The sequence below is a fragment of the Struthio camelus genome, chromosome 3, assembly GCF_040807025.1.
Source record: "Struthio camelus isolate bStrCam1 chromosome 3, bStrCam1.hap1, whole genome shotgun sequence".
Classification (NCBI taxonomy): Eukaryota; Metazoa; Chordata; class Aves; order Struthioniformes; family Struthionidae; genus Struthio; species Struthio camelus.
Window position 1 is genome coordinate 49,193,747 of NC_090944.1, and position 24,925 is coordinate 49,218,671.

General features: G+C 39.5%; 1 protein-coding gene across 2 annotated transcripts; it reads left to right on the plus strand.

Moving 5' to 3' along the window:
• The first annotated feature begins 1,461 nt into the window (after positions 1-1,461).
• CFAP206 (cilia and flagella associated protein 206) lies at positions 1,462-23,906 on the plus strand. 2 transcript variants are annotated; one of them, XM_068937722.1, is made up of 13 exons: positions 1,462-1,555; positions 3,760-3,868; positions 5,678-5,761; positions 6,100-6,190; positions 7,443-7,631; positions 7,905-8,063; positions 9,616-9,824; positions 10,820-10,939; positions 13,627-13,825; positions 14,603-14,740; positions 16,581-16,774; positions 17,823-17,960; positions 21,053-23,906. In XM_068937722.1, the coding sequence occupies exons 2-13, from the start codon at positions 3,761-3,763 to the stop codon at positions 21,281-21,283; spliced, it is 1,860 nt and encodes a 619-aa protein (XP_068793823.1). In that variant the 5' UTR covers positions 1,462-1,555; position 3,760; the 3' UTR covers positions 21,284-23,906. The 2 variants fall into 2 exon arrangements, with proteins under 2 accessions (XP_068793823.1, XP_068793822.1); XM_068937721.1 differs by having other exon boundaries at positions 1,516-1,611.
• Positions 23,907-24,925: the final 1,019 nt, after the last annotated feature.

Here is a 24,925-nt window from a genome sequence, read left to right on the forward strand (position 1 = left end):
TCTGCTGGTAAGAACCGGCGGCTTGCCCGAGGTCAGGCAGGAAAAAGGTCATTGTTTCCTCTCATGGCAACTGTAAGCGGGTTGCTGCGTGTCTGGGCCTTTAAACCGAGGCGGACAAATTCAGGCCGCTGAAAACTGATGTCTATCGTCAGCTCCTAATCCTGCGTTCCACCTACCAGTAGAGGTTACGCCATTACCTTCTGGGGACGTGGCTTTTGAATCTAACCAAGCTGTTATTACTTTTTCTTCCCTCTGCCCTGGAACAGCTCAAACTGAGCGGGCAGCGACGGACGGAGCTAGCGAGAGGAAGGCCTTGCAGAGGTGCAGCCGGCGCCCGGCCGGCCGCGCATCCCCCCGACGGCAGCGTCGGCAGCGCTGCTCGCGGCCGCCAGCGCTCGCTCTCTGCCATAGATGGATGTGTGTGCGTGTGTGGGTGTGCGTGCATGTCTGCATATGCATATATACATATATATATTTGTATATACCAACACACACACACATAACTACACGCTTTGCATAGATGTGCACATCTATGCATTGTATGTATGCGCACGTATATATGTTTATGCAATGGATTACAAAGCTGTGCCTGCCACTCTTTCTGCTGTCTCCTTCCCTCACAATCACTTTTGAAAGAGACATGTTTTGTGTATATACATGGGTGCGTGTATTGTATGTACGTGCACACAGAGACGCACATGTATATATGTATACAGAAATACATATGCATGTGTTTGTATGCATATACAAAAAATATATATATAAAAATAAATCACAAATCTATGCCTGACACTCTTCTTGTCTCCTGTTACACTCACAATCTCTCTTGGAAAATATGTATATATGTGTTGTATATACACAGAGAGAGAGAGTGTTTTGTGTGTATATATATATATGCACACACATTTTGTATATACAGGTACGTTTATGTATATTTGTGCCTATACACCTATACCTCTACATCAGCAGTTACATGCACACATCTACATATGCACTTACGTCTTGCCCATGCGTGCACTTAGGCGCAGCAGACACGTATATATTTACCTGCACAGAGCTTATACGTTGCATGCACACGGCCACACGCACAGAGGTGCGCATACGCACTCCTGCATATCGGTTCTGCGTACGCACATATGTTCTGTAATATGCCCAAGCGTCCAAATAGATATAGATATACACACACGCGCCCATGGGAAAAAAAAATATAGAGATATATATATGTACACAAACACACAGGCACACGCACGCCTGCGCGCAGATGCAGCCACCCGTCCCGCTGCAAGCGCGCGGGCGCGCGCGTACGACACCGGCCCGCCCCGGCCCGCCGCCGGTGCGGGGGGGGAGGGGCGGTGCCATGGCAACGAACAGCCGCTGCCGCCGCCGGTGCGGGGGCGGGGCGGTGCCATGGCAACGAACGGCCGCTGCCGCCGCCGGTGCCGGGGGGGGTGCCATGGCAACGAACAGCCGCTGCCGCTGCCGCCGCCGGTGCGGGGGCGGGGCGGTGCCATGGCAACGAACGGCCGCTGCCGCCGCCGGTGCCGGGGGGGGGGGGGTGCCATGGCAACGAACGGCCGCTGCCGCCGGCGGCCGGGCCGGGCGCGGCGGCAGGTGAGTGCGGGGCGCGGCCATGGCGGCCAGCAGCGCGGCAGGGAGCGGGGAGAGGCCAGGCCCTGCTTGGTCCCCGCCGGCAGCAACGCCTTTTGCCGTTTGCAATCCGAAGTATTAAAGGGAGGAACGCCTCGTCTGCCAGCAGGCGTCTGGATGCGGGCCGCTGACGGCTGTGCCGCGTTCTCCTCGGAGCCTTCAAGCAGGGCCGGGGCGGGGGGGGCGGGGAGCAGCATGGCGGGCAGCCCGGCCTGGAAGCGGCGGTGCGGGAGGCTGGGCAAGCAAAGGGCGCCCGGGGTGGTGGGAGCGGAAGGGGCATCGTAATCAAGGCCGCAGGGCTGCAGCGGGTTCGCCCCAGGCGTACATGTGAAATTCAGGAGGCGCCTACAGGGCAGCATTACAGGGAGAGCTCTCCTGCTTGGCTACCTACTGTTTAACTTCGTTCATGACCTGGGTGGTGGGACTGAACGCACCCTCAGGTTTGCCGATGATACGCCTGAGGGCTGTGCTGCCGTTCAGAGGGCCCTCCATGCTGGAGAGATGCGCACGGAGGAACCTCATGGAGCTCAAGAAGGGGCAGTGCCAAATCCTGCCCCTGAGGAGGAACAAACCCCAACCCCCCCCCCCCGACCTGTCAGCTGGGGGCTGACAGTCTGGGAAACAGCTCTGCAGAGAAGAGCCTGGTGGACACCCAGTTGACCGTGAGCCAGCAACATGCCCTCGCAGCACACAAAGCCAACAGCCTCCTGGGCTGTGTTAGGCAGAGTGTTGCCAGCAGGTCAAGGGGGGTGATCTCTCTCCTCTACTCAGCACTGGTGAGGCCACACCTGGAGTGCTGGGTCCATTGCTAGGCTCCCCAGTAGAAGAGAGCATGGACATACTGGAGCAAGACCAGCGAAGAGCCACAAAGATGTTTAAGGGACTGGAGCATCTTTCGTATAAACAAGAGGCTGAGAGAGCTGGGCCTGTTGAGCTTGGAGAAGAGGAGGCTCGGGGGGATCAGATCAATATGTATAAATATCTGATGGGAAGATCTGAAGGGGGAGTGTCAAGAGGATGAGGCCAATCTCTTCTCCGTGGTGCCCAGCAACAGGACAAGAGGCAACGGGCACAAACTGAACCACAGGAAGTTCCCTCTGAACCTGAGGAAAAACTTCTTCACTGTGAGGGTGACAGAGCATTGGACCAGGTTGCCCAGAGAGGTAGTGGAGTCTCCTTCGCTGGAGATCTTCAAAACCCGTCTGGATGTGATCCTGGGCAATATGCTCTAGGTGACCCTGCTTGAGCAGGGAGGTTGGAGTAGATGATCTCCAGAGGTCCCTTCCAACCTAAACGATTCTGTATGTAAAAAGGATGGAGCCAGACTCCTCTCAGTGGTGCCTAGTAACAGAACAAGAGAGTTTGGGCACAAATTAAACAAAGGAAATTTCATCTGAACCTAAGAAGACACCTGTTTACTGTGAGGGTGGTCAAATACTGGATGGAACAGGTTGCCCAGAGAGGCTGTGGAGTCTCCATGCTTGGAGATATTCAAAACCCAACTGGACACGGCCCTGGGCAACCTGCTCTATGTTGTCCTGCTTGAGCAGGGGTTCTGGATTAAACTGTCTACAGAGGTCTCTTCTGTTATATAATATAAACAGATTATAACATATAATAACAGATAATATTCTGTTATTTTGTGATCCTTGTCAATGCCTGTGTCATGTAGGAGTGAAAACTTCACACTGGCTTTCAGTTGCGTTTGGAAATAGCATTTTATTCCTACAGAGCTGTCCGTTTTTTCCATTCCCCTCTTGTCAGTTGCTGAGTCTTAATCACTTTGTGAGAAATACTCCATATGTCAAACAATGACTACCTGGAGCAATATTTTTATAATCAGCTTCCATTTTTCTTCTTGTTGATCTTGTTTTGCATTAAGTTCTTATTACTTGGAAATACTCATGTCAGCTGTGGTCCGTCCAGCCATAAATCATCTCTGCCACCTTTAGCGGAGTGGTTTCTGAAAACAGGAAAGCCTGAGAGGCTTTGCAGAAATTACGTACTGTCGCCGCTGGTAGTAAATATTACAGTGGGGAAAAGGAAGACTGAAAGACAAATCTAAAATATATGATGATAAATCTCTAGCCTATCATTGTGTTGTTTATTCAGGATGTCTTGCCATCAAACTGAAAATGTCATAAAGAAAATCATTCGTGAAATAGGACAAGAATGTGCCAGCAAAGGACAAACTGTTTCTGAAACCTTGGTAGCTTTCATGGTAAGAATAAATTAAATGTTTTATTTATTTTTTGTTATTTCATCTGATTTTTTTTCCAGTAATGCTCATATTTTCTTATGGTCAATAAAATATTAACAAATAAATATATTCTAATAATGGAGCATGTGGATCAGAATTTTCAAACCTGGGTGCTTCTAGCTTGGCGGTCCAAACCTGTTTCTAAGGCTTTCATGGTGTAAAGACTTAATTTTACACAGTATGAATAGTTCCCCTTGAAGTCAGTGAGACTGTTCAGAATGAATGCTGTGAAGCAAGGACATAAATCATTCCTTTGGTGTTAAAAATCAATAAACTTCAAATGTCAAGTTCCTGTCACAGTGCCAAAGCTGGGATAGCTACAGCTGAGACTTTCAGGAGTGATTTAAATTTTGAAATATCTCACTTTCTGATTGCCCAAGTTGAGAAGTTTTAAAGGGTCATTCATTGATATTCAGTATGGGGTCCTAAAAACCTAAGAAAGCATCTCATTCCTCTGAAATGCTTTGTATGTGACTGTAAGGCCCTGGAAAGACTGTCAGTCATGAGTCTTTGCAATTCTTTAAACTCAGAATGAGAGTTCTCTCTCATTTTTCTTCTGTAGGCTGATAAACCATTTTTGTTTTTTTTTGAAAAGGAAACAATCTCATTGTTATCCTTGGAAGACAACTGTATGAATGCTAAAAACTTTATACCCTTTGGCATCTGTTCTTATGAAACACTTTGCAGAGCGTTGCAGAATATAGTCTAAATACATCCACAAACTTTTTGTGTAGAAAGATGGAGCTTCTTTCTTTAGGGATGTCTTAAGAACGCAATTGATAAGCTCTTGATAAGCTTTTATAGGAGCGTAAATGGTTCACAGCAGTATTGTTAGTCTGTCTTTTTTTTTCCTAGATGAAGAAGATAGTCTGGCTTTAGAAAATATGCTGGGCTCAGAAGTAGTATTAATTAAGCATGAAAAATGCTACGAGTGAAAAACTTTCTCATGTGGCTGGCAAAATACCTCCAAGCATGCAAATATTTCCTTATATGCAAAAACACTATGAAATTTTTATCTAAATAGTATTTTTTTAAATGTGCATGTGTAGTGGTGCATACAATACCAACCTGGAAGTGTGTAAACAAGCATGACTGATTTTTATAAAATTTTACTTAGAAAAACATTTTTCCAGGAAACTTGTAAAGGAGCTATATTTAAATATTTCTCTGCAGTGTTTGCATCCCAAGTAGTTAGGTTTTCTTTCCACTTATGTCAGAGTGGAAAATTTGAAATCTGGCAACAGATGAAATGCAGTAATTTTGTTTCATTATCGAAGATTGACATGGAAAAAAGAATAGTAAAGATAATATCTGCTTTTAAAAATTTAGTCAAGTAATTATTTGCACAATTGAATAATCTGAAGTATATGAGTAATCTTCCGGATGGGAAAATTTGTAACTTTCCACTATTTCTTTTAAACCATAGCTCTGTCACAGTTCCTTATGTTCAATAAATGTATAAAGAAATTCTTATGCATTGCACTCTCCAGCTGTTGTTCCCAGTCATTGTAAACCGTTGTTCCTACAAACCTATTCGCTCCCTCCGAAAGTCTCATGAATATGTGTCACTCTAGCTTGCAGTAAAGAAGAGTGATTACAGGAACGTGAACTGTTCATAATTCACAAGGGTAACTGAAATAAAAATGGGAAGAATTTGTTTCAATTGTTTCTTTTTAAGCTAAAGAAATGCTGTCTGCATCTGAGATTTTTTAGGAAGAAAAGAGTATATTTTGAGATATAAATTAATAGCTTTCTTTTGGCAATCCCTAGGTGAAAGCTGTTGTTCTAGATCCAAGAAATGACTTTAATGTGGATCGAGTCCTTACAAAACAAGATGTGCAAAATCTTATCCAGGTAATTCTGACATGATGTTGAAGTCCCTGTCAGTACTTAGCTAAGACTATGGCATTATTTGCTACCTGTTCCTGAAACTAAAATGCCATTCTGTTTTGATATATACATTTTCAAATCTCTAATGATACTTTATTCTTGTGGTTCGGTAGCTGAAGAACGGACCATGTGTTCCCTCATGTTAGTAACAGCTTATACTTGATAGTATTCACAGTATGTTGGGAGACTGGACAGAAGTCTCTTACTCTCTTACTGTTGTAAAACCTGTAGCATAGGTGTTGACAGTTTGGAATTTTCCCCAGTGATTTGAAAGAATTCATTTATTCCGTCTCTTTTCTTAGCTCTGCGTTACTAGACTGCTTGACACAACAAACCCATCCCTGGACACGATTAAGATGCAAGTTTACTTTGATATAAATTATGCAAAGCGAGGTAATTTCAATGCAAATAAATTATTTAACAGAAGAAGTTGATTCTGAGTTTAGCCTTTAATATCTTTCTATAGGGATAATAATGATTCCTGTTAAATGACTGCTGGCAGTAAAGCAAAATAAAAATCCCTATATAGGTGTACTGCATAGGAGTATAGTGTTTCAGTATGCATATGGGAGGGAAAAAATGTACATTAGATTTGAGAATACACTCATCTCATCCTGTCTGAGAGATTTACTGAATGTAACGAATTAGATGAGAGATTTATTGAATGTAACGTATTAGATTCCTTGAGATCATTTATGCTTTCAGTTGCACTGGCTTACCCAGCACTGCACCAGCGTATCTGAAAGAGAACCACTACCTAGAAATGCACAAACATATGTGAAAGAGAACATAATGTTTTATCAATTTCCATAATTGAGAGAGACAAGCAGTCTTGAACAATCAGTTATAGTTTTAAAAAGATTGAATTTATCTGATTTAGAGATTTTAGTAAATGAAAATGTTTCAAACCCCATGAATTAATCACATCATTACCCATCGTCAAAGCCAAGTATGTTTTGCCCTGGCCAATGGTAACTTCACACAGCCTCAGAATGGCAATGTGGAAGTGGAAAAAAAAATGAGAAAGGGAAAATGGTCTCTGCTGTCACTGAAACTTTAAATCTTAATGGGTCAGGAAGGGCTGGGACACAGAAGACATTCAGAACGAGAGAATAAACTTTTATTTGGGGGGAGTCATGAAAATGTCATTTTATTATTATGAATTAAAAACAAAAATTAGCAAAACTAGAGGGCAGCTCCAAAGCATTTTGACTTTGGGACTGAGCTCAGTAAGTTCAGTAGAATTCTGAGACCCTGGGGTAGTGTTCAGGTTTGAGCTTGTAATTCTACGTGTATGTAGAATACGGTTGTGTGTGTGTGTGTGTGTGTGTGTGTGTGTTAGATCCTACTACAGTCATTGGAGTCCAGACAGTCAGAGAGTTGCTGAGTGGACTAAGTAGTTCTCTTTAGGCTGGGTTAAATAGTTCTCTGGACTCTTAATGACTGATATCAGTTATGTTAGTTGTGGTCGTGTTAAACTTTACTACTGTAAATCATAATGGTCTAGTACCTTGTACATCTCATTCACATATCTAGGCTTCAGAAACCTTTGAGTAGGCTGTCTGACCCTGGCAATGAACCGCACCCTCTGTATATACCAAATTGCAATGAATTTACATAGCACTTTCTAATGGTCCTTTCCTAGGTGAATTACTCAGTGAGCAACATCGTGTTCTAAAGGGAAGGCTGGCCCCTGTGGCCAGAGAAATCACAGATAGTCGTCCTCGTGTGAAAGAAGAAATGGAGAACGTGTATCGAACAATCGTTAGCTATGTGCTGCTGAGCTCTGGCCTTGGATCCCCTACAGATATCGACGTTGTCAGGGAGGTAACAGGTCAGTAAACTCTCAGTAGTGAAATGGGGCTTTTCCTACTGAAAAATGAAGTTTTACCTTCTCTTTGCTGATCTTTAGATCCAGATGTGGTGAACTGTGATGAATCGTGAGTACCCAGATCACCGCTGCCCAGCCTTGAAGTCAAAATGTACCATAGACTTTCCACAGTTACTTTCCAGAGTTGTTCAGGGGAGGATATTCTTGGTTTGTTTAATGATTTTCTTTTCTGATCCTCCAAATGGAGGGTTTTTTCACCTTCTGTAATCCTTTTAGCTGCCTTGCAGAGTGTATTCCCTCAGACAGAGCTGGCTACTTTCATCTCTCTCAGTAAGAAGGACAAAGAGCAACAGCTGAAAACTCTTACCATGCTCGTCACAGGAATTCGGTTGTATAACAAGGAATGTGGGAAAGGAGGAAACAGCATTGATGACTGTAAGCATGCAATGGTTTTTTGATTGTGAATTCCCAGTTAATTCTTCCTGGCCTTCTTTACTAGTATAGCTCTAATGATATCCTGTCTCTCTAGGTAAATGGCATTGAACCTGAAGGAAAAGTACGTGTTTAGTGTTTGAGTGTAGTATGATTATTTCAGGTAGACTACTGTTTAGCGAAGAGTGAGCCCGACGCGGTTGATGTGGAAGGGTTGTCTGTATTAACTTCTAGGTTCACAGGGCCTTGGTTACAGTGTGACCAGATATTCAGCTACTGCGGTTATATAGTAGTTGTGATTTACAACATGTTGTGGCCTTTGCCACTCTTATGTTTTTCTGTGACTGATTAAAATAGATAATATGATTGTTAATCCTGTTACACTTGTTAGCTTGCTGTAGTATGGACTGCTATTGTATTGGCCTGTTTACATGTTTACTTTTGACTAGATGGGAAAAGAAACAGCATGAATGCTCATAGATCAGAAGTTAAAATGCATGTCTTTATACTGAAGGGTTAGACCCTTAAAATGTTAATTTAGGTGTTAGCAGCAGTCTTGCTGGGGAAGGGATCTTCATTGGCTTTTTACCCTGCTTCCAAAAATGTAAATCAGCTGAGGTTTCTCCTGCTGTGGTTAGACCACTTGTAATACCTGAGCAAATTTGCTTCGTAGTCTAGCTTCCCAGCTAGCTTTGTTAAATCTAGGCTATCTATGCCCATAGTGTTTTGAGTGAGATATACCTGAACTCCAGTTACTGTACTGCTGCTTACCAGTGTTTCTTGCATTAAAAGCTCAATCTGAAGAGGAATAAACAACAAATCTGTGTACTGTGCACTTCAAGAAAGTGGCTGGGCCTTCTTTCCTCGTTTGCTTGCATAAACATCTACTCGTGTATCAAAACATAGGGTGTAAGGGGTGCCCTCTGTTGATAATGAATTTTTAAAGAAAAAGAATTTGTTTATTGAATGTTTCATATCAGCTGAAATATTTTAGATTGACCTGTGCCAGTTTGGGGAATTTGTGTTTTTTTTAAGTAGTAATACTTAGTTTTAATAACTGCATAGATATATTTTTTTGCATAGTACCTCTTTTCTGTGTTTAATAACAATCTGTCACTCTTGCTTAGAGCATTGTTAGATCTCTAACTAACTATCCAGGAAATGGGAGGCCTGTTACTGTTATTCGTATCTTACAAATGGGAAAACTGAGAACTGAAAATGATGCAAATTATCTAAAGTCTTTCAGGAAACCCATACCAGTATTAGCAAACAAATTGCATCTACTATAAAGCTAATTTTCTGACAGTCCTTGACTTGACTGTGATGTTTCCACACCTGCAATTATGACTGTTTGGAACCACTTGACTAGTGGTATACCTCAGCGGAATGTAGGTAGTACACAAGCATTTGGAAATGCATTAATATAAGGATAAAATTTAGAAATCAAAATTGTGTTGGAAGATTACTTTGCTCATAATACTGTTTTATAATCATTTGCTAATGATTTAAATCATTGTTTTTATATATATATCTCATATTTAATCTATATAAACAGTGCCAGCCATTCTGAATGAAGCTATTCCATCAGCTACGCGGGCTCTTGATGAAGCTCTTAATACTTGCCATACATTAGCCCCCTGTTACACAGCTCTGTTGGAATCAATGCATGAAGACCATCGTAGATATATGCAGCTTAGTTCTTTTAAATTAAAAGAAGCGCTGTTCAATGTGAGACAATATGAAGCCTTCCTTTGTATCCTCCTGGTGAGATATCATCGTGTTGTATCTGGTGGATTGTTGCTACAGGTGGAATTATTCAAGTTACCTACTTGTACTGGATAGAAAAGTGAGGGGCATGATTCAGAAACCATTGAAACCAGATTTATCTTAGTACATGAGAACTTACATAATCTGTCATGCTGAACTTTAACTAACTTGCTGGGTTTGGCTACGGTCAGGTAAAAGACAAAACAGGTTATTTGATCCAGTGTGACTGTGCTTCCATTTCCTTTTTAGAGGTTTTTTTTCTGGTTTAACTTCATTAGCAAGGGATTTAAAAATTAGAATTTTTTCTTGTTTGTATACTGATACTTAGTCTGCTTGGACACTGTGTGATGAATGGAGAATAGTAAGTGGGATTCTGTCATAAAATACTTTGTAAGAAAAAACAGATTACCTGAAAAAACAAATTAGATTTCTTAAAACCTGAAATCTGAAGAACACAAACAAGTGGGACAAGAAGACTTGTTTCCATTAACAGCTGTCCCCCAAAAATGCATGAAAGACAAATTCTTTGTTCAATGTGTGTATCACCTCAATTTTAATCTGAAAACACCCCCAGCATATACTGCGTGGCCAGAAGTCTTTTAAGAGTACCACTTAAATTCTTGAAACTTCTGTTTTCTTTATAAAGACTGTTTTATTTGTCTTTTGAGAAACTGCAGGCTTTTTATTACTTTTCTGCATATCATAAAGCTGTGAAAAGTATTTCTCTTTTTATTTTTTTTTCAGTTCTCTTTGTTGTGAAAGTGTAGAGGTTTTATATGAAAAATACTAATAAATGTTTGAGAGTAGTGGTGCCTGGTTTTATACCTGAATGCTTAAGGAAAAATGTATTTCATTGCAAGTTGGGGTGCATTTCATTCCTTGAAATAGTTGTCTGAAAATAGTTGACTAAAGAGTTCTAAATAAATATTTATTACTAAATATTTAAATTTTTTGACCATCATAGTCTTACCTGAAGCATGTTCTCTTTCCAGTCTGATGTAATTACAAGTGCTCGAGAAGTTGAAGTGACGAACACGCAGTTTGCAGCAACAATGGAGCAGTTAAAAAATACAGTTCAGAATAAGGTTTCTGTGGGTACCACAGAAGTTTTTGTGAGTATTTTGGGTGGAAAACCTATTTCTTCTTAGTTAAAAAAGATGAGAAAACTATTACGAAATACTTCTTCAGTGTATTTTTGCATTGTTTGTGTTAGGAAAAAGGCTACGTTATTTTCTCTCTGATATAACAGCAACTCCAAGTATTTTTTTGAAGGGGAAACTAAAATAAAGATTGGATCTCAAGGTAGAAGAAAAGCAGGGTGCAGAAAGTGGGAGAAGGAATTAAATGGTATTTTATTGTAAGTGTCTTGAGTTATTTGTCAGTATTTGCAGATTTAGTCATATTTTCTTGTTTTGTGTAAATACTCTCTCCTGTTTCTTGCAGAAATGGCAAGAATGAAATAATACTAGATAACAGCACATGATTCTGTTAAAGTCCTTTCAGATAGCAATATCCTGTAATTACAGCATGACTTCTGGATAACATTTTTCTAAAGAACATAGGTTTCTAGCTAGGGTTTTCAGTCTCTATGGCCATCCCAATGGCTTCTGGCCCTATTGGCCAGCTTCAGCCAAATTTGCTGGAGATCTCCAAATCATTCAGTTTCTGCAGGTTTTGTGGAAAATAAGGAACCGGACAGTCACAGAGCCCTCCTAAGATGAAGTCTGCAATGGGGGTGCCACAGGTAGCGTGTGCAGCCAGCCAGCCCGCCCTTCCAGCTGGTCAGTGTGTGTGCTGCCTGGCCAGTGAGCAGACATGCGGCTCTGAACCATCCATATTCTGTGCTGTTTCATCCGTAGTTGATAGTTATAGGACATGGGAGGAAGGTGTGGGAGGAAGAGGGAACAAGTGGTGGAAACTGGAGGTGCTGTAAAGGCAGATGCTTGACAACACTGAGGAGACCTGGGGTTATTACTGTGGCACAAGGTAATGGAAGCAGTACAGTTTCACAGAAACCAGGTTTCATTAAATTTGCTCTTCATGGAAGAGCACATTATTTTGTGTGATATGTCCACCGTTTTAATTTATTTTATTTAGCTGCTGAACTAGCATGCAGTTAATATAAATTTAGGTTGTATTTCATCCTCCAAAACAAATGATTAGATAACAAAATAAAATCTAGCGTGGAGTTGGGGAAGGAAGATCATGCCCTCTCTACCTACTCAGAGTTTTGTTCACACTTTTCTTAAAGGAATCTGAGCTGCAAACACTTGAGTGGCACTTTGACTGAGATGCATCTCAGGCGTGATCTCACACTCCGGTTTATATATATTTGTGATTTTATAAGCCAGACCTTCCTGTTCTGGAGAACATTTTCCCCTTTGTCCAGCTGCTTAAAGCAATTCTTTTTCTTGTTCTCTCTTTGTGGGTTTAAGTGCCAGGTGTGCCCTGTAAAATAGTCATAAAAGCACTGGAGGGAGGAGAGGGAAGAGGTGAATGGGCTTCTCTCAATGGCAGGTCAGAGAAGGAAGCCAGGTGTAGGTTCTTTGACCTGCTCTGGAAAAGTCTGTCTGTGACAGAAGGACCCTACGAAGATTCAGTTCACTAACCTGAGTTTAACCTTTTTGAATACACATTACCCTTTTCCCTAGAAGCTGTCTGCACTTCTCTGCTTTCTTCCTAGATTTTCTTCTCTCTTCAGGTTGGTTTGCTGGTTTTTCTTCTCTGCTGGAGACAGAATGTGCAATGTCATTTGATTTCAGGTCTTTTGCAGGTAGAGATTTCGCTATTTCAGAACCCTGTAAATAATTCTTGATGTCTTCAGGTAGTTGCTGAGAAGCTGCATCCCATAGGAATGTAGAGAAGTAGGATATTCTACAGTTTAAAAATTGTGGGATAAGGCCTATATTTATAGTAAGCATTTGTTATAGGAAACATAATAGATTTTGTGCATATTCTTTTGTTTATTCTAACGAGAATAATTTTGATCCTGCTTCCTTTCCTTTAATTTCTTCCATTTTTGTAACCGAGACATTTCGACAGTGTCAGTGACACTGGTGGATTCCAGGGCTAACTCAGCTGACCGTTCTTAAAATACTGTTAACATGCATACAATATAATGCTGTTAACATGCGTTTCAGGTTCATAGGATCTCTTCTAAACACTCCGTGAGTTTAGATGTAACTGGGAATGTTTTCTGTTACTATCACTGAAATCAACATTTGTCCTAAAAGCTCATGAGTTTTTTCTGTGTGTATGCTGACATATATGTCAGCATCACTTCTGGGAATGGCAGCTTCGCGTTTTGTCCTGAACGTTTTACCCTCTGAAGCTTGCAGACCGTTATCTGAGAAACCTGCTATGGCTTGGAAGCTGTGGTACTACGTCACTTTGGAAGCAGGGGAAACAAAATAGTAGAGTCTGATATTTTTTACATATGGGTGTGCTCTTACTTCATTTGGTAGTTAACCAGTTGCATTCTTTCTGGTTCTTGCACAGAAATCTCTCTGCTCCATCTTATTCTAGTACGCCTTATGTACAGTTATTAAACTCTATCGGTAGTGAAGCTCTCAATTCAGTGTGTGTCCTCGGGGTAACCTATTTTGGAAAGACTCTGGGATTTGGGCATACATGCTGGAAGTACGCTTTGAAAGCCCAAGAATTACCCTGAATTTCTGGATGCTGAGGGCCTTGTAGATCAGGCCTGCTTCATTCATAGCTGGGATCGTTGAGCACAGCATTTGGGTTATGTTACAGGCATGAACAATTATGGATTCAGATAATTTTCTTTATTTTCTAGCCTCTCTTTGTTGCACTTTCTAACCTATGGACCAGCTTTCAGGACGAGATACTGCTGCTAAGGTTCCTCACACATATGACTAATAATCTGCAGCAGTTCTTGGAAACCCAGTCACAGCTTTTTCCAGAGGAAGTGCTAACGTCTCTTCTTGAAGGAGTGACTGTGAAAAGTGATGAGGAAAGGATAAGAGAAACCATGGGTACTAAGAGTTATTACCTTTTCTTTTTCTTCATTTTCTCAGCCCTTGCAAGATTTTGTAGTTTAAATTCTATTTGTAGAAGGTACTCCATGTTCGTTTTAATAACTGGGGTCTACACAGAGGTTAATAAAATGAAGTCCTATGGATTTTTTTTTTTTAATGTAGTGTAGTTCAGGCTTTTATATATAAAATTAAAATATATCTCCTTATCTTACCAGATACAAACATACCGTATAAAAATGGCAGAATGATCAGAGAGAATAATATTTCTCAAATTATTTTTAAGTTTCTTAAGATTGTCTGTATCTCTTTATACCTTCTGGAACTTCTGAAATGGGGGGGAAGGGAAGGAGAATAAAAAAGCTTATTTTCTGGGGCTTTGGTTACTAGAAATATTTCTTTGTAAGATGATACTTGTAATAACCAAGTTATACTCTGCTTGTAGTAACCAAGTTATACTCTGGGATATTTGTAATATGTGGATGGGTGAAAACTAAATACAATCATATTATCTTCCTCTCGTAATCCCCTGTTTCTAGAGGAAATTGGTATTAAGAAACGACCCTAAAGTTAACTGTTTTTTCAGAAGGCTCTCTCCTGAGGCAGGGCTAAGGTTTGGCTTTTGGGATCTTAGCACCTTCAGGCCATCCTGTGAAGATAATGGGAGTCCAATCATCCTGTAACATTATTATATTTTAACATGAGGGTTTTTTTTTACTTCCTTTTTTTTAATTCCTTTTTTACTTTACATCCTTCCTTTGTTAAACCTTTTTCCAGCAACCAGGGTAAACGTTTCTGATTTCAAGAACCAAGAATGGCTTTTTCCAGAGACTACCGCTAATTTTGATGAGTTGCTAATCCAGTACCACAGTTTCTGTGCACATGCGATTGGTGAGAAAGGCCTCATCCTTCCAGGTATGCTTTGTATTGAGATCTTTTTCTTACTTTATAAGTACACAAGTACTAGTGAACGTGTAAAGTAGCGAGTTGAGCACTACCTTTTATACCCAGCAGGAGTACTGTATTTTCACATGTGCAATTTCCACCCCAGATAACCCTTTAAAAATATTTTTCTTTAAAAACAACTGTCATAAACTGCCCAAAATAGCCCCTACTTCCAGAGAAAGTAGGCTCAGCCAAGAGACAGACTAGATGCGAGGATTAAATGTTTCCTCCTGCTACCTGTGCATCTGTATAACCTGCATGGCAGCTGAATTAAGGGTCTTTCTGGGTTTTGTTGTTGATGTGTTTTTAACACAGAATGGCAATAGTCATTCCTTCTGTTTTGTATGTTGGTGTGTTGCAAATGCAAACATGTGAGCCTAAATCATATGTATTTTTGAACAGTGGCTAAAAAGTACCAAAACTCTTGTCTGAAGGGAATGCAAAATTGCATTCAGTGGCCAACTAATCATAGGATTTTTTGGTCTGGTGTAGGGTTACTTATTTTGAAAGCAAATCTTATTCCAGCTACCCCCATCAGTTCATGTTGTCTCGCTATCCTTTATAGAACCACTCCATATAGAACTTTTCTAAATCTACAGCTGGCTTTAAGGGCTTAGAAGGAAAATATTGCTATTTTTTGGCAATACTAAAAAATAGGTCTGTTAATGGTAGTGTAATTTAGTCAGTATTGCAGATGAGAACAAGTGTCCTGGGTCAGACTAGGAGTCTCTCTAGCCTTCTATCCCATATCTGGCGGTGGTTAGTCATGGACACTTCAAGGTTAGGAGAAATCAGGTAGGAATGATCCTTTGAGAAGGTTTTAAACTGTGGCTTGGTAATTTTATGAAAAGCCTGATAGTTATTCTGCTGGAAGAGTAATGATTAGTCATTTTGTATCAGTTCTGCACGCCACTCAAGGTTTTAGAACCCTTGATTGTATTCTTTTTCAGCAGTTGTCTCTCTTTCATGTTGAAAAGGCCTGTTCCTTTAGCCTCTCCTTCTATGAAAAGTGTTCCGTGCCTCGGATCACTCCTGACTCCCTTTGTTTTACTTTTTTTTTTTTTTATTCCACTGTGTTGGAACAAAATGCAGTGTTCTAAAGGTGTCATATAGGTAGTTATAATGGCATAATGGTATTTTTTTGTTTTTCTCACCCCGTTTGTGTCTGATACTTACTGACGTTCTTTTTGCTTTTTTCATTGCCACTGAGTAATGCCACTTCACGTTTTCAAGGCGCTGTCTGTGATGATTCTAGGTCTTTCCTGAAGACCTAGAATAACATCTGAAGCAGAGCCTGTCAGCATCCTTGAGCTTGGGCTGTGTTTTGCTATATGTGTTATTCAGCCTTTATTGACATTTACATTTGCTGTTATTTTATTATCTAGCTTTTCAATTACTTCATCTGCTTCTTCAGACAATTTCACTGTTACGCCCCTTGGTATAAATGGGCTGCTGAGCTGCAATCAAATATTTGTTGGAGATTGTAGGGCAAACGTTTGTGAGTATGGGCAACGTATATAGGAAGGAGTATGTGTTTACATACACCCTTGCTATAGGAGTTTTATCTGTTGTTTTTCTAGATGTAGAGCCTTATCTAGACTCAGACATGTTGGATGTGAACTTATGAAAAGCAGTTCTGCTGGCCTGCAGAAATACGTAGTTCTGTATTTAAAAGCTTACGTTCAGGGATTTATACTGATTGCAAACAAAAAAAGAACTGAAACTGACCTGAGGGAAACATAAAATCATAATTACAAGTGCCGTTTGTATTGGATATAATACTGGTTCACTACATTATTCTGGTTTTTAGGAAATCCTGCTATTGGAATTTTGAAGCATAAAGACAGATGTTACGTTTTCAGTTCCAAAGAATCTGCATACATTTTTGCTCAAAACCCAGATAAATTCATTCAGTTGAATACAGAAAAAGCAAAAGAACATGCAGAGCTAATTCAACTGCTCGAGCTTCATCATCACTTTGAATACCTTGCTCCGTATTCACAGGTACACATTGCTCTTGCTGAACAGCTCTTGGGTCACTGATCTGACCGTCCTTTCTAGAACATGAAGAGAACAGATGATACCCATCTTCAGAAAAGAAGTGTAATCATCTGCCTATCATACAGAATGTCTGAAACGCCATCCCTTCAGGTCTTTAGGGTGTAGATAAGGAACGTCTTCTCTTAATGTTGTTTGCACATTAACTCTGCCTGGGGGATATGTAGAGCCAAAGGACTGTGGCAGTGATAAAAGCTTTTGTCCTTAGCCTAGGAAAATTCTGTGGCTGATGCTCCTTTTCCTCATTTTGCAAAAGTAGCTTGAAGAAACTGTAAATAAAAGTAACAGAAGGAGATGAGAGCGTATTAAGTGGACTTTCTGCTCAGGAGTTCATCAGAATGTATTGGGGCAGTTGTAATGATATCTGGGGACAGGAGATACAGGACAGATAACAGTGTTAAAGGGGGCTCGTTATTAATCAATGTGACAGTGCTGTCATGTGAAATCCAAAGCCTTGATTTGGATGCGTAAGCTTTTTCTGATACGTTGAGAATTCTAGCTACCTAATGATGCAAAGAATGTGGCCTTGAAGTTGCCCTTGGTGAGAAAGATGTGGCTTATATCCCAGCCCTGGCAGAAATATAAGCTCTTCTCTTAATTAAGATTTGTGATTTTGAGCCCATTCCTGGAAATAAACTGAGATGCCTGCCTCACAAAATACATCTGCTGGTGATGGGATCCCTTTTCATCAAAATCCAATGATTAAGCACTCATCCAGGATGTGGGAGGCTGATATTCAGCTCTGGCCTCTGTCTAAAGGGTTTTCTGTCTGAATTTAACTGTATCAAATACTTTTTTTTTTTTTTTCCGAAGAGGAGTGCAGGGGAGACAAAAGCACTGTTGACTATAAAAATCATTATTCACTTGCTGTTCTCAGACTTGCTACTTTTTTCACTTGATTTTAAAAAATGTCATGTCGATATGCCATGTTACTGAAATGTCTGAATTCGTCTAATGAATGCTTCGCCTTTTTTTTTTTTTTTTTTAAATCCAGGCCAGAAATGAATGTTTGATGAAACCAATCACGAAATGTGACAGTAGTACTCAAACTGATACTCATATCTTGCCCCCAACTATTGTGACATCCTATGAATGGAATGAATGGGAACTGAGAAGAAAAGCTATAAAACTGGTTTGTGCTGTTATTACCAGAGTTTCATGTGTGGGATACCAAAGTTCAGATTAAACTGTTGTAAATTATTTTTCGCTTTCAAAATAAATGTATCCTACACATCTAAATGTATCCAGGGATGAACACTTCTGTTATAACTGATTCTATCTTTCTTTTTCACATGTTTTCTATCCTTGTTTCCAGACTTTCCTTCTCACTCTCCCGTTTTTTCCATATTTTTTCTCCAGACAGTTTTTTGAGCAGTCCTTCTGGTGCTGTCTCTTCATTCTAAATTTTTTAGTCGCTGTAAGTGATGAATTTCTTGATTAGCACTGAATTTTAAATCTGTTTTTCTACACTAAAATAATGTTAACAGTTTGAAGATAATGCTATATACTTCTGTTGTAGAAAAAATGTTGTATTAGGGTTGGGTCTGGCAAAAACGTCATTGAACATTGAATGATTTCAATTAATGTTGTAAAATTGTAGTAAGTGGCAGATAGAACAGTTAGGAATACCTTTGGTTTTGTTTGACCCTGCAGAAAGCCTTCTCTAAGCAAACTTATCCATCTTTGAAGATTTCAGAGAACGAGGCCTTTATTTTTTGCATAATGAAAGATTTTTCATTTTAACCAACTTCCTCATGTTTGCCAAAACCAGTTCTGCTTTTTTGAAAACTGTGTCTCCCTCTTTCACGTAGAATCAGTTAGGAGAGGTAAGAAAGAGAGCAAGAAGGATATAGGATAGCATAGAGAGCCTAAAGGAAATGTGTGTTATACAATCATGGTGAAAATCTGTTAGATTGGAAACCACGGTATGTCTGTAGAGGGCTGGTCGCATACACAAAAGCTTTTAAAGTGATGGTATCTTTTAAAAAAGCGTCTTTTTAGGGCTTGTCAGCATGTGCGGTTGTTAAGGTATAGCACTTGATTTTCACGATTCAGTCAAAATGACCTTGATAGTATAGGGAACAGTTAAGTTACTAGTGATAGTTACCAGTATGGCTGGGCACAGAATAATGCTCTTACGTTTTTGTGAACGATGCAGTTTGGAGCTTTGTGGTGTGCTGTGCAGCCTGTTTCCTTTCTGCTGTTCTTTTTGCTCTTTTGCGGTGAACGTTATATAAGGAAAACAAAATTTTGAAATGAGAATTCTTGACAGTGTTAACTTGTTTGTAAAAGCTTTTAGTAATAGTTGTTATCGAGGTATATAAATAGAAGACAATTAGGGTTAGAGGATGCCTAGCTAAAAGCTTGTTTGCTTCTCTAATCGACAAAAGTATGTGCTGTAGCATAAATAAGCATAAGAGACACGCGTTCAGTGATTTATCTTTAGCATAAGCAAAGGAGTATGTTTTCTAATAGTTGAGCACAAAGAGCCTGCACAAGTCACTTTGTAGTTCATTAGTTTGAAACATTTAGAGACTAAGGGTGTTTTAGTATCCGCTGTCCATATGAGACATTAGTGATGCTGAGTTGATGCAAAACGTTCCTCCAAAATCCATGCAAAATTGTTTGTCTACACTGACTATGCTGAATTTGTAATACAAAGGCGATAACAATATTTAAATTTAAAGTGCTTAAATAATAGAAGTAGGTTACCAACTCATCTGTAAATTGGATGCTGTTAGGGGAGAAAAGGATGCATTTATGGATTTTGTTAGAGGAGAAGCTCAGATGCCTCCTTTTTTTTTTTTCTCTTGTTCGTACTGCACCAGAAAATTTGTATTAATATGAAGCATTAAAATGTGACTGTGTTACGGCATTTATTTGATGTTAGGAAGTAAAATTTTCAATTTACACTTGCTTCTCTGTGCAAGCGTACGGTATTTCTTTTAATAGCATTCATTCAGTTCTTGAGAGGGATGAGCTTAATAGAGAAACGATATTTCATGCCCAGTCTTGCTTTAATTGTCAGTAAATTCCTTTATCAGATTAAAAGGCTAAAATATCTTTCTTTATATGCCATCCCTTCTGTAAATTCATTATTACTCTTCCTACTGTATTTTTCTTGTTGACACTGTGCTTGAAATTTAGCTGCAGATTCAGATACCAAAATCCGTCTACACACAGGGGTTTCAACTTCCATTACAGTCAATAGAGAGCTAGTTGGTGGAGTCTGGAGAGTGTTCTGGTTTATCCTGATATGAACACCTGAATTTGGCCAACTTAATCACTGTCCAGCCTCCACTGACTTTGACAGTCAGTCTCCGCTGACTGATTTGCACCCTAGGGACTTTCTCTCTTACATGTAAGTGCATGAATCCCACCACATGAGACTCTATTTTGAATATTTCAATGAGAACATTATGTTATATATATGTTTTGCATTATTTTGCATCATTACTGACATAAAAAGCTCACTGGAAGAAGAGGCATACATTTGGTGTTTTAAGTGCTGACTTTGTAATATTAACACTTCATAAGAAGTGTTTTTGTAGTCATAGCTATAGCAGCTGCTATGATTAAACAGAGCTTTATTTTTGCAATCATAAATTGCCTTACGTTTTGCTCCTTGCCATGGAGATAATGAGCAATGTCTGGAAGGGAGGCATTTTTCCCTTTTATCTGATATTTTGTGACACATTCCCCCAAATCACTTGACAGAAACCAGCCAAAGGCTTGATCTTCTAATTTAGTTACCCACGTTATTTGGGCTCCTCAAACTTGTCCTAGGTTGCAGGTGCCCGCAGAGACTTATCTGCATGCTGTCACATTCAGGGTGCTTTCAGATTGATTCAAATGAATTTTGAGGCACTGGAAGATCTTAACATAAAAACAGAACATTTTATTCTAACAAAACGAAGTCTTCAGCATTAAAAAATAAAATGAAGCAGTTACCAAAGAAAAACACAAAAGCAGTAAAAGGCTGACTTAACATTATGCCAGCTATATATGCTGCTGTTCGCACATACTGTTTAGTTTCAGGAGTGATTAAATCACAGTTGCAAGAGGTTTTTGATGCCAGGGTGAACTGTGCCATGTTATGGGTTTTGTGAAGCCCATAGATGTAAAATATAGAAACGAATAATGTATAACATTTAAGTATACACTAGCACTAAAATGTTCAAAGAAAATTTTGCTTAATCTGATTTTGTATGTGTGTCTGTTTAGGCCAATCTGCGTCGCAAATTAACTCATGCCATGCAGACTAATCTCAGCCATATGAGAAGAGAGAACTCTACCCAAGTGTACTTGCCAAAAGATGTTGGCACCCAGACTAAGCGTGACAACTCAAGCAATGTACCCAGACCACAGATTTTCTTGGAAGGTCTCCGAGGTGGATCATCTCCTACAGCTCATATGGTCAAAGTAGACTTAACAAGAGCAGTAGATGAAACCTAGCTGAAAATGAGAAGGCTAAAGAAATACAGTAAATCTATGTATAAAATTCCCAATGTATTTCCAAATTAAATACTGCAGATTTTACTGTCTCTGTTGATTCCAGAAGCAGTTGTTTTATTTGTCATATCTGTTAGGGCCTGCTGAATGGCATTAAGTGATAGTAATGATGAGCCTGAAACAACTAGATTTTTAAAAGCAGTTAAGAATTAAGGCATGTCTGAAGATTCTGACTTAAACTAGCATTTTAATGGGAAGTGTGTGTTTTGAGAATTATATATTTAATGCAATGATTGTTTGCTGCGACACTATCCTTAAGAGCCACATCTTTGAGTGGTACATAAAAGGTACACTGTAAGACAAATAGCTGTTAAGAGATACGAGGCCAATCCTGCAGTTGCTACTGAGGCATAACTCTCACTGATGTGAAGTAACAATGAATCCCAGGACGGTCGTCCAGACATCACATCTCTACCCTTGGAGCTGCAGCATCAAGAAGGTAAAACCAGCAAAAGGAAATCAGTCTAGGGCCTCGAGCCTCTCCATTTGTACTGCTGATAATGCAAATGTCTTTCCACGGTGCTATGCTTTAGAAGTGTAGGCTAAGGCAGGGAGGTCTAGAGGAGGGAATGGACCTTGGATGGCTCGGGCCGTCATTTGAGATCTCTAGCAGTTCCTCTACGCATTGGCTAAATAGTGCGCTGGTAAGCGCATTAGAAACAGCAGGGACTAGACTTCAGGGCAGCTTTTTAAAAGCTCTGCTTTACCTGTGTTTTAAAAAAAAACAAAGCAAAACGGGAAAACGCTGTTAGTTTTATTTCTTTGTGGCACTGAAATATGCTCCAGGCCTGATAAACTGCAGTTAGTGTTTCCATTTTTGAAAAACAGAACCATCTGAGTTTTAGGTTGAAACACCTTTTCTCAAAGTAAGGACTAATGAAATAAAGAAACTTCTCCCAACAACAAACAGGTCCAAAATATAGTTCCTCGAAAATGTGTTAGGGTGCGCGTGTGATTGTGTTGGATGTTTTCTAACTCTTTTTTGGTCAGGTGCAACAAGATGCATCATAATTTCTTGGTTCATTGTAATACAACATCTGTGATGATGAAGTTAGCGGATTCAAGCTGCCAGGTGACTTTTCTGTGGTGTTTTCCAGCATTCTTTACTTAACTGTCTCCAAGGTATCTGGCCTCACTTTTTAAAGATACACAGCTCAGACAAATCTACAAGGCCTTAAAAAAAAGGAGCAGGCATGGAGCACAAAAGAAACTCATCTAAGTAGCGTCCTAGTATGGTTTTTCTCCTTTTTAAAAAAACCTAATTAGTAGCAGTCAGATGTGCTGCTTCTCTATGTTTTTCAATGATGGCACTGTTTTTTAGATTTACTAATAAAAATATGAACGATGTTACCAGTTGCAGCTTTTTTATTCAGAAAAAATAACCTATTGCTCAGCTGCTCTGTAATGCAATACTTTGTTGTTGTTATCTCCATATCATCATTTACTTTGAACATTTTATATTTAAGTCCTTACTTTGAACCAACAAACAGGTATTTTAAGAATACATAACTACATTTATTTAAAAGAAAAATGATGATTGCAAATCCTTTTTATCCTATTTCTTCTTTGTTTTCCCATTGTGAGAAGCTACTGTAGTACTGGAAAATGCCGGGGAATACAATTGTAATCATTTCAGTTTTAACAAGGCAGATATATGTATAAGAGTAAGGAGGAGTTTACTATTGGTTATGAGAAGTATAGGTGTGAGATTATATAACTTCCTGGATATTTAATACAAATAAAATAGTTTGGAAAAAAAGGGAGAGATTGTTTTTCAAAATGGCGTTACTCATGTGAACTCATGAGAGAGTTTTGAGTCTGATCATCATTTAAACTTTGCCTTTATTTGAATCTCTGGTTCTTCTGTTCTTTTCAATACCTTTGACTCATGCAGTACCAACTGTACTCAGGATGGAAAGATCACCCAAAACATAGCTTTTGCTTTTACTTTATAGCCGGTAATGAATTGTAAAGCTTGGAATTGTCAGCGTTTGAGGTTATTCATACAGTAGCTTATCATAGCACACTGGTGTCCTTTGTATTTACAGCTAGGTTTTGGGGTTTGGCATTTTTTTTCCTTTTTAGGCTTCGCTGTTTGGGAAGCACAGGACAGAGGAAGAGATACGTAGATTGCAGCATAATTCATCTGAATTCCCTGAAATGTATTCAGTAACGTGCATGTATCAGTTTAATCATTAAGTGACCTGGTACTTTTAGGAATGTCTGTGCTGATGCACAGCTTAAAATATCTTATCCCTTTTATATTCTTTAAGTCTCCTCAGTCTCCAAAGCAATGCGTCTTATACGGCCTCTATTCTTTTAATTGAATGGTGTTTAATCAGATTAGCACTCTATTGTGAGACTCATCTATGATCTGAATGAAGAATCTACTAAGCAGTATCCCCTGTAAAGCTGGGTATGTGTGCTGTTCTGAAAAAAAATGTAGCTTCTGGTTAGTATTTGGTCTGCATCCTTCCAAATACTTTCCTTTGTGCATTCTTAGTACAGAAACAAATCAGCTGAATAAAGCCTGAGGGGGAAGTAAATATGTAAATGAAAGTGTATATGTTCAATCAGTACAAATCCAAAAAAAACTACGGTTCATGTTATAATAGTCTCATTAATAAAACGTCTTAGTCCTAGTTCTGGCTTTCCTTTCAAATCCTAAATCACAAATCATATTTAAACTTTTTTGGAAGAAAATATGGAAACGCCCCTACTAGGTATCTTTCAGCATCTAATCTTTGTTCTGAAGGTCTCTTTTGGCTTTCAGATAAAAGGGTGTCTTGGTATAGAACAGTGCAAATCCCTTATAGATAGCAATTCTACCCAGTTATTCTGGAGATGAAATAAGCTTTTGCATTTGATCTTCAGACTAACGTTGTTTTGAGATTACTTTCCATGTAACGTTACCTTCAGCTTGAGCTATGTGCACTGTACAGATTTACAGCTCATATCCTTTTGATAAGTGTTCTAAACAGGTAAACACTAGGGGTTTTTTTTATTTAAGATGCAAAATAGGTAAATGCTGCAAATAGGCAGGCCTGACTATAATTAGCAACTGCTCTGAATCTCTAAAAATGGGAACCCCAGTGACAGATTTTTTTCCTTTAATACTTTAATTAATACAGTTCAGTAGGGTAAGAAGACTTAGACTCGGCTCATACAAATATTCTCATTTCTGCTTTTTATGGCCACACCTAATGGTGTCTCTTCCGTGATGTTCTTTTGCTTGGAATAACTCATATCAATAATTCTTACTGACATATTTCTCTCTTTTCGCCTTGTTCTGACATCCAAATTTAAGAACAGAAAGGTAAAATAAAGTAAGGCATTTCTTAGTAGGCACTGTTATCATCTAAGCCAAAAATAACTTTTTCTCTTTACAGCAATAGATCTTTGTAAGTTACGACTTAAAACAAAATTACTCTGTAGCTCTTTCCCGAGAACACGTTCCTCTCTCCTCGAGGAAAGAGCGGCACCGGCAGCGCTGCGCTCATGCCGAGACTAATACAAGCCTGGGGCTTTTCGACGCTTGTTTGAAACCATCTCAAACCTGTGCAGTCCTAACCCATCCTTTCCTCA

Coding starts and splice junctions, on each gene's coding strand:
- CFAP206 (XM_068937722.1), top strand. CDS start 3,761: ATGTCTTGCCATCAAACTGAAAATGTCATAAAGAAAATCATTCGTGAA. Junction 7,632..7,904: donor CGTTGTCAGGGAGGTAACAG/GTCAGTAAACTC, acceptor TAATCCTTTTAG/CTGCCTTGCAGAGTGTATTC. Junction 17,961..21,052: donor GAAGAAAAGCTATAAAACTG/GTTTGTGCTGTT, acceptor GTGTCTGTTTAG/GCCAATCTGCGTCGCAAATT.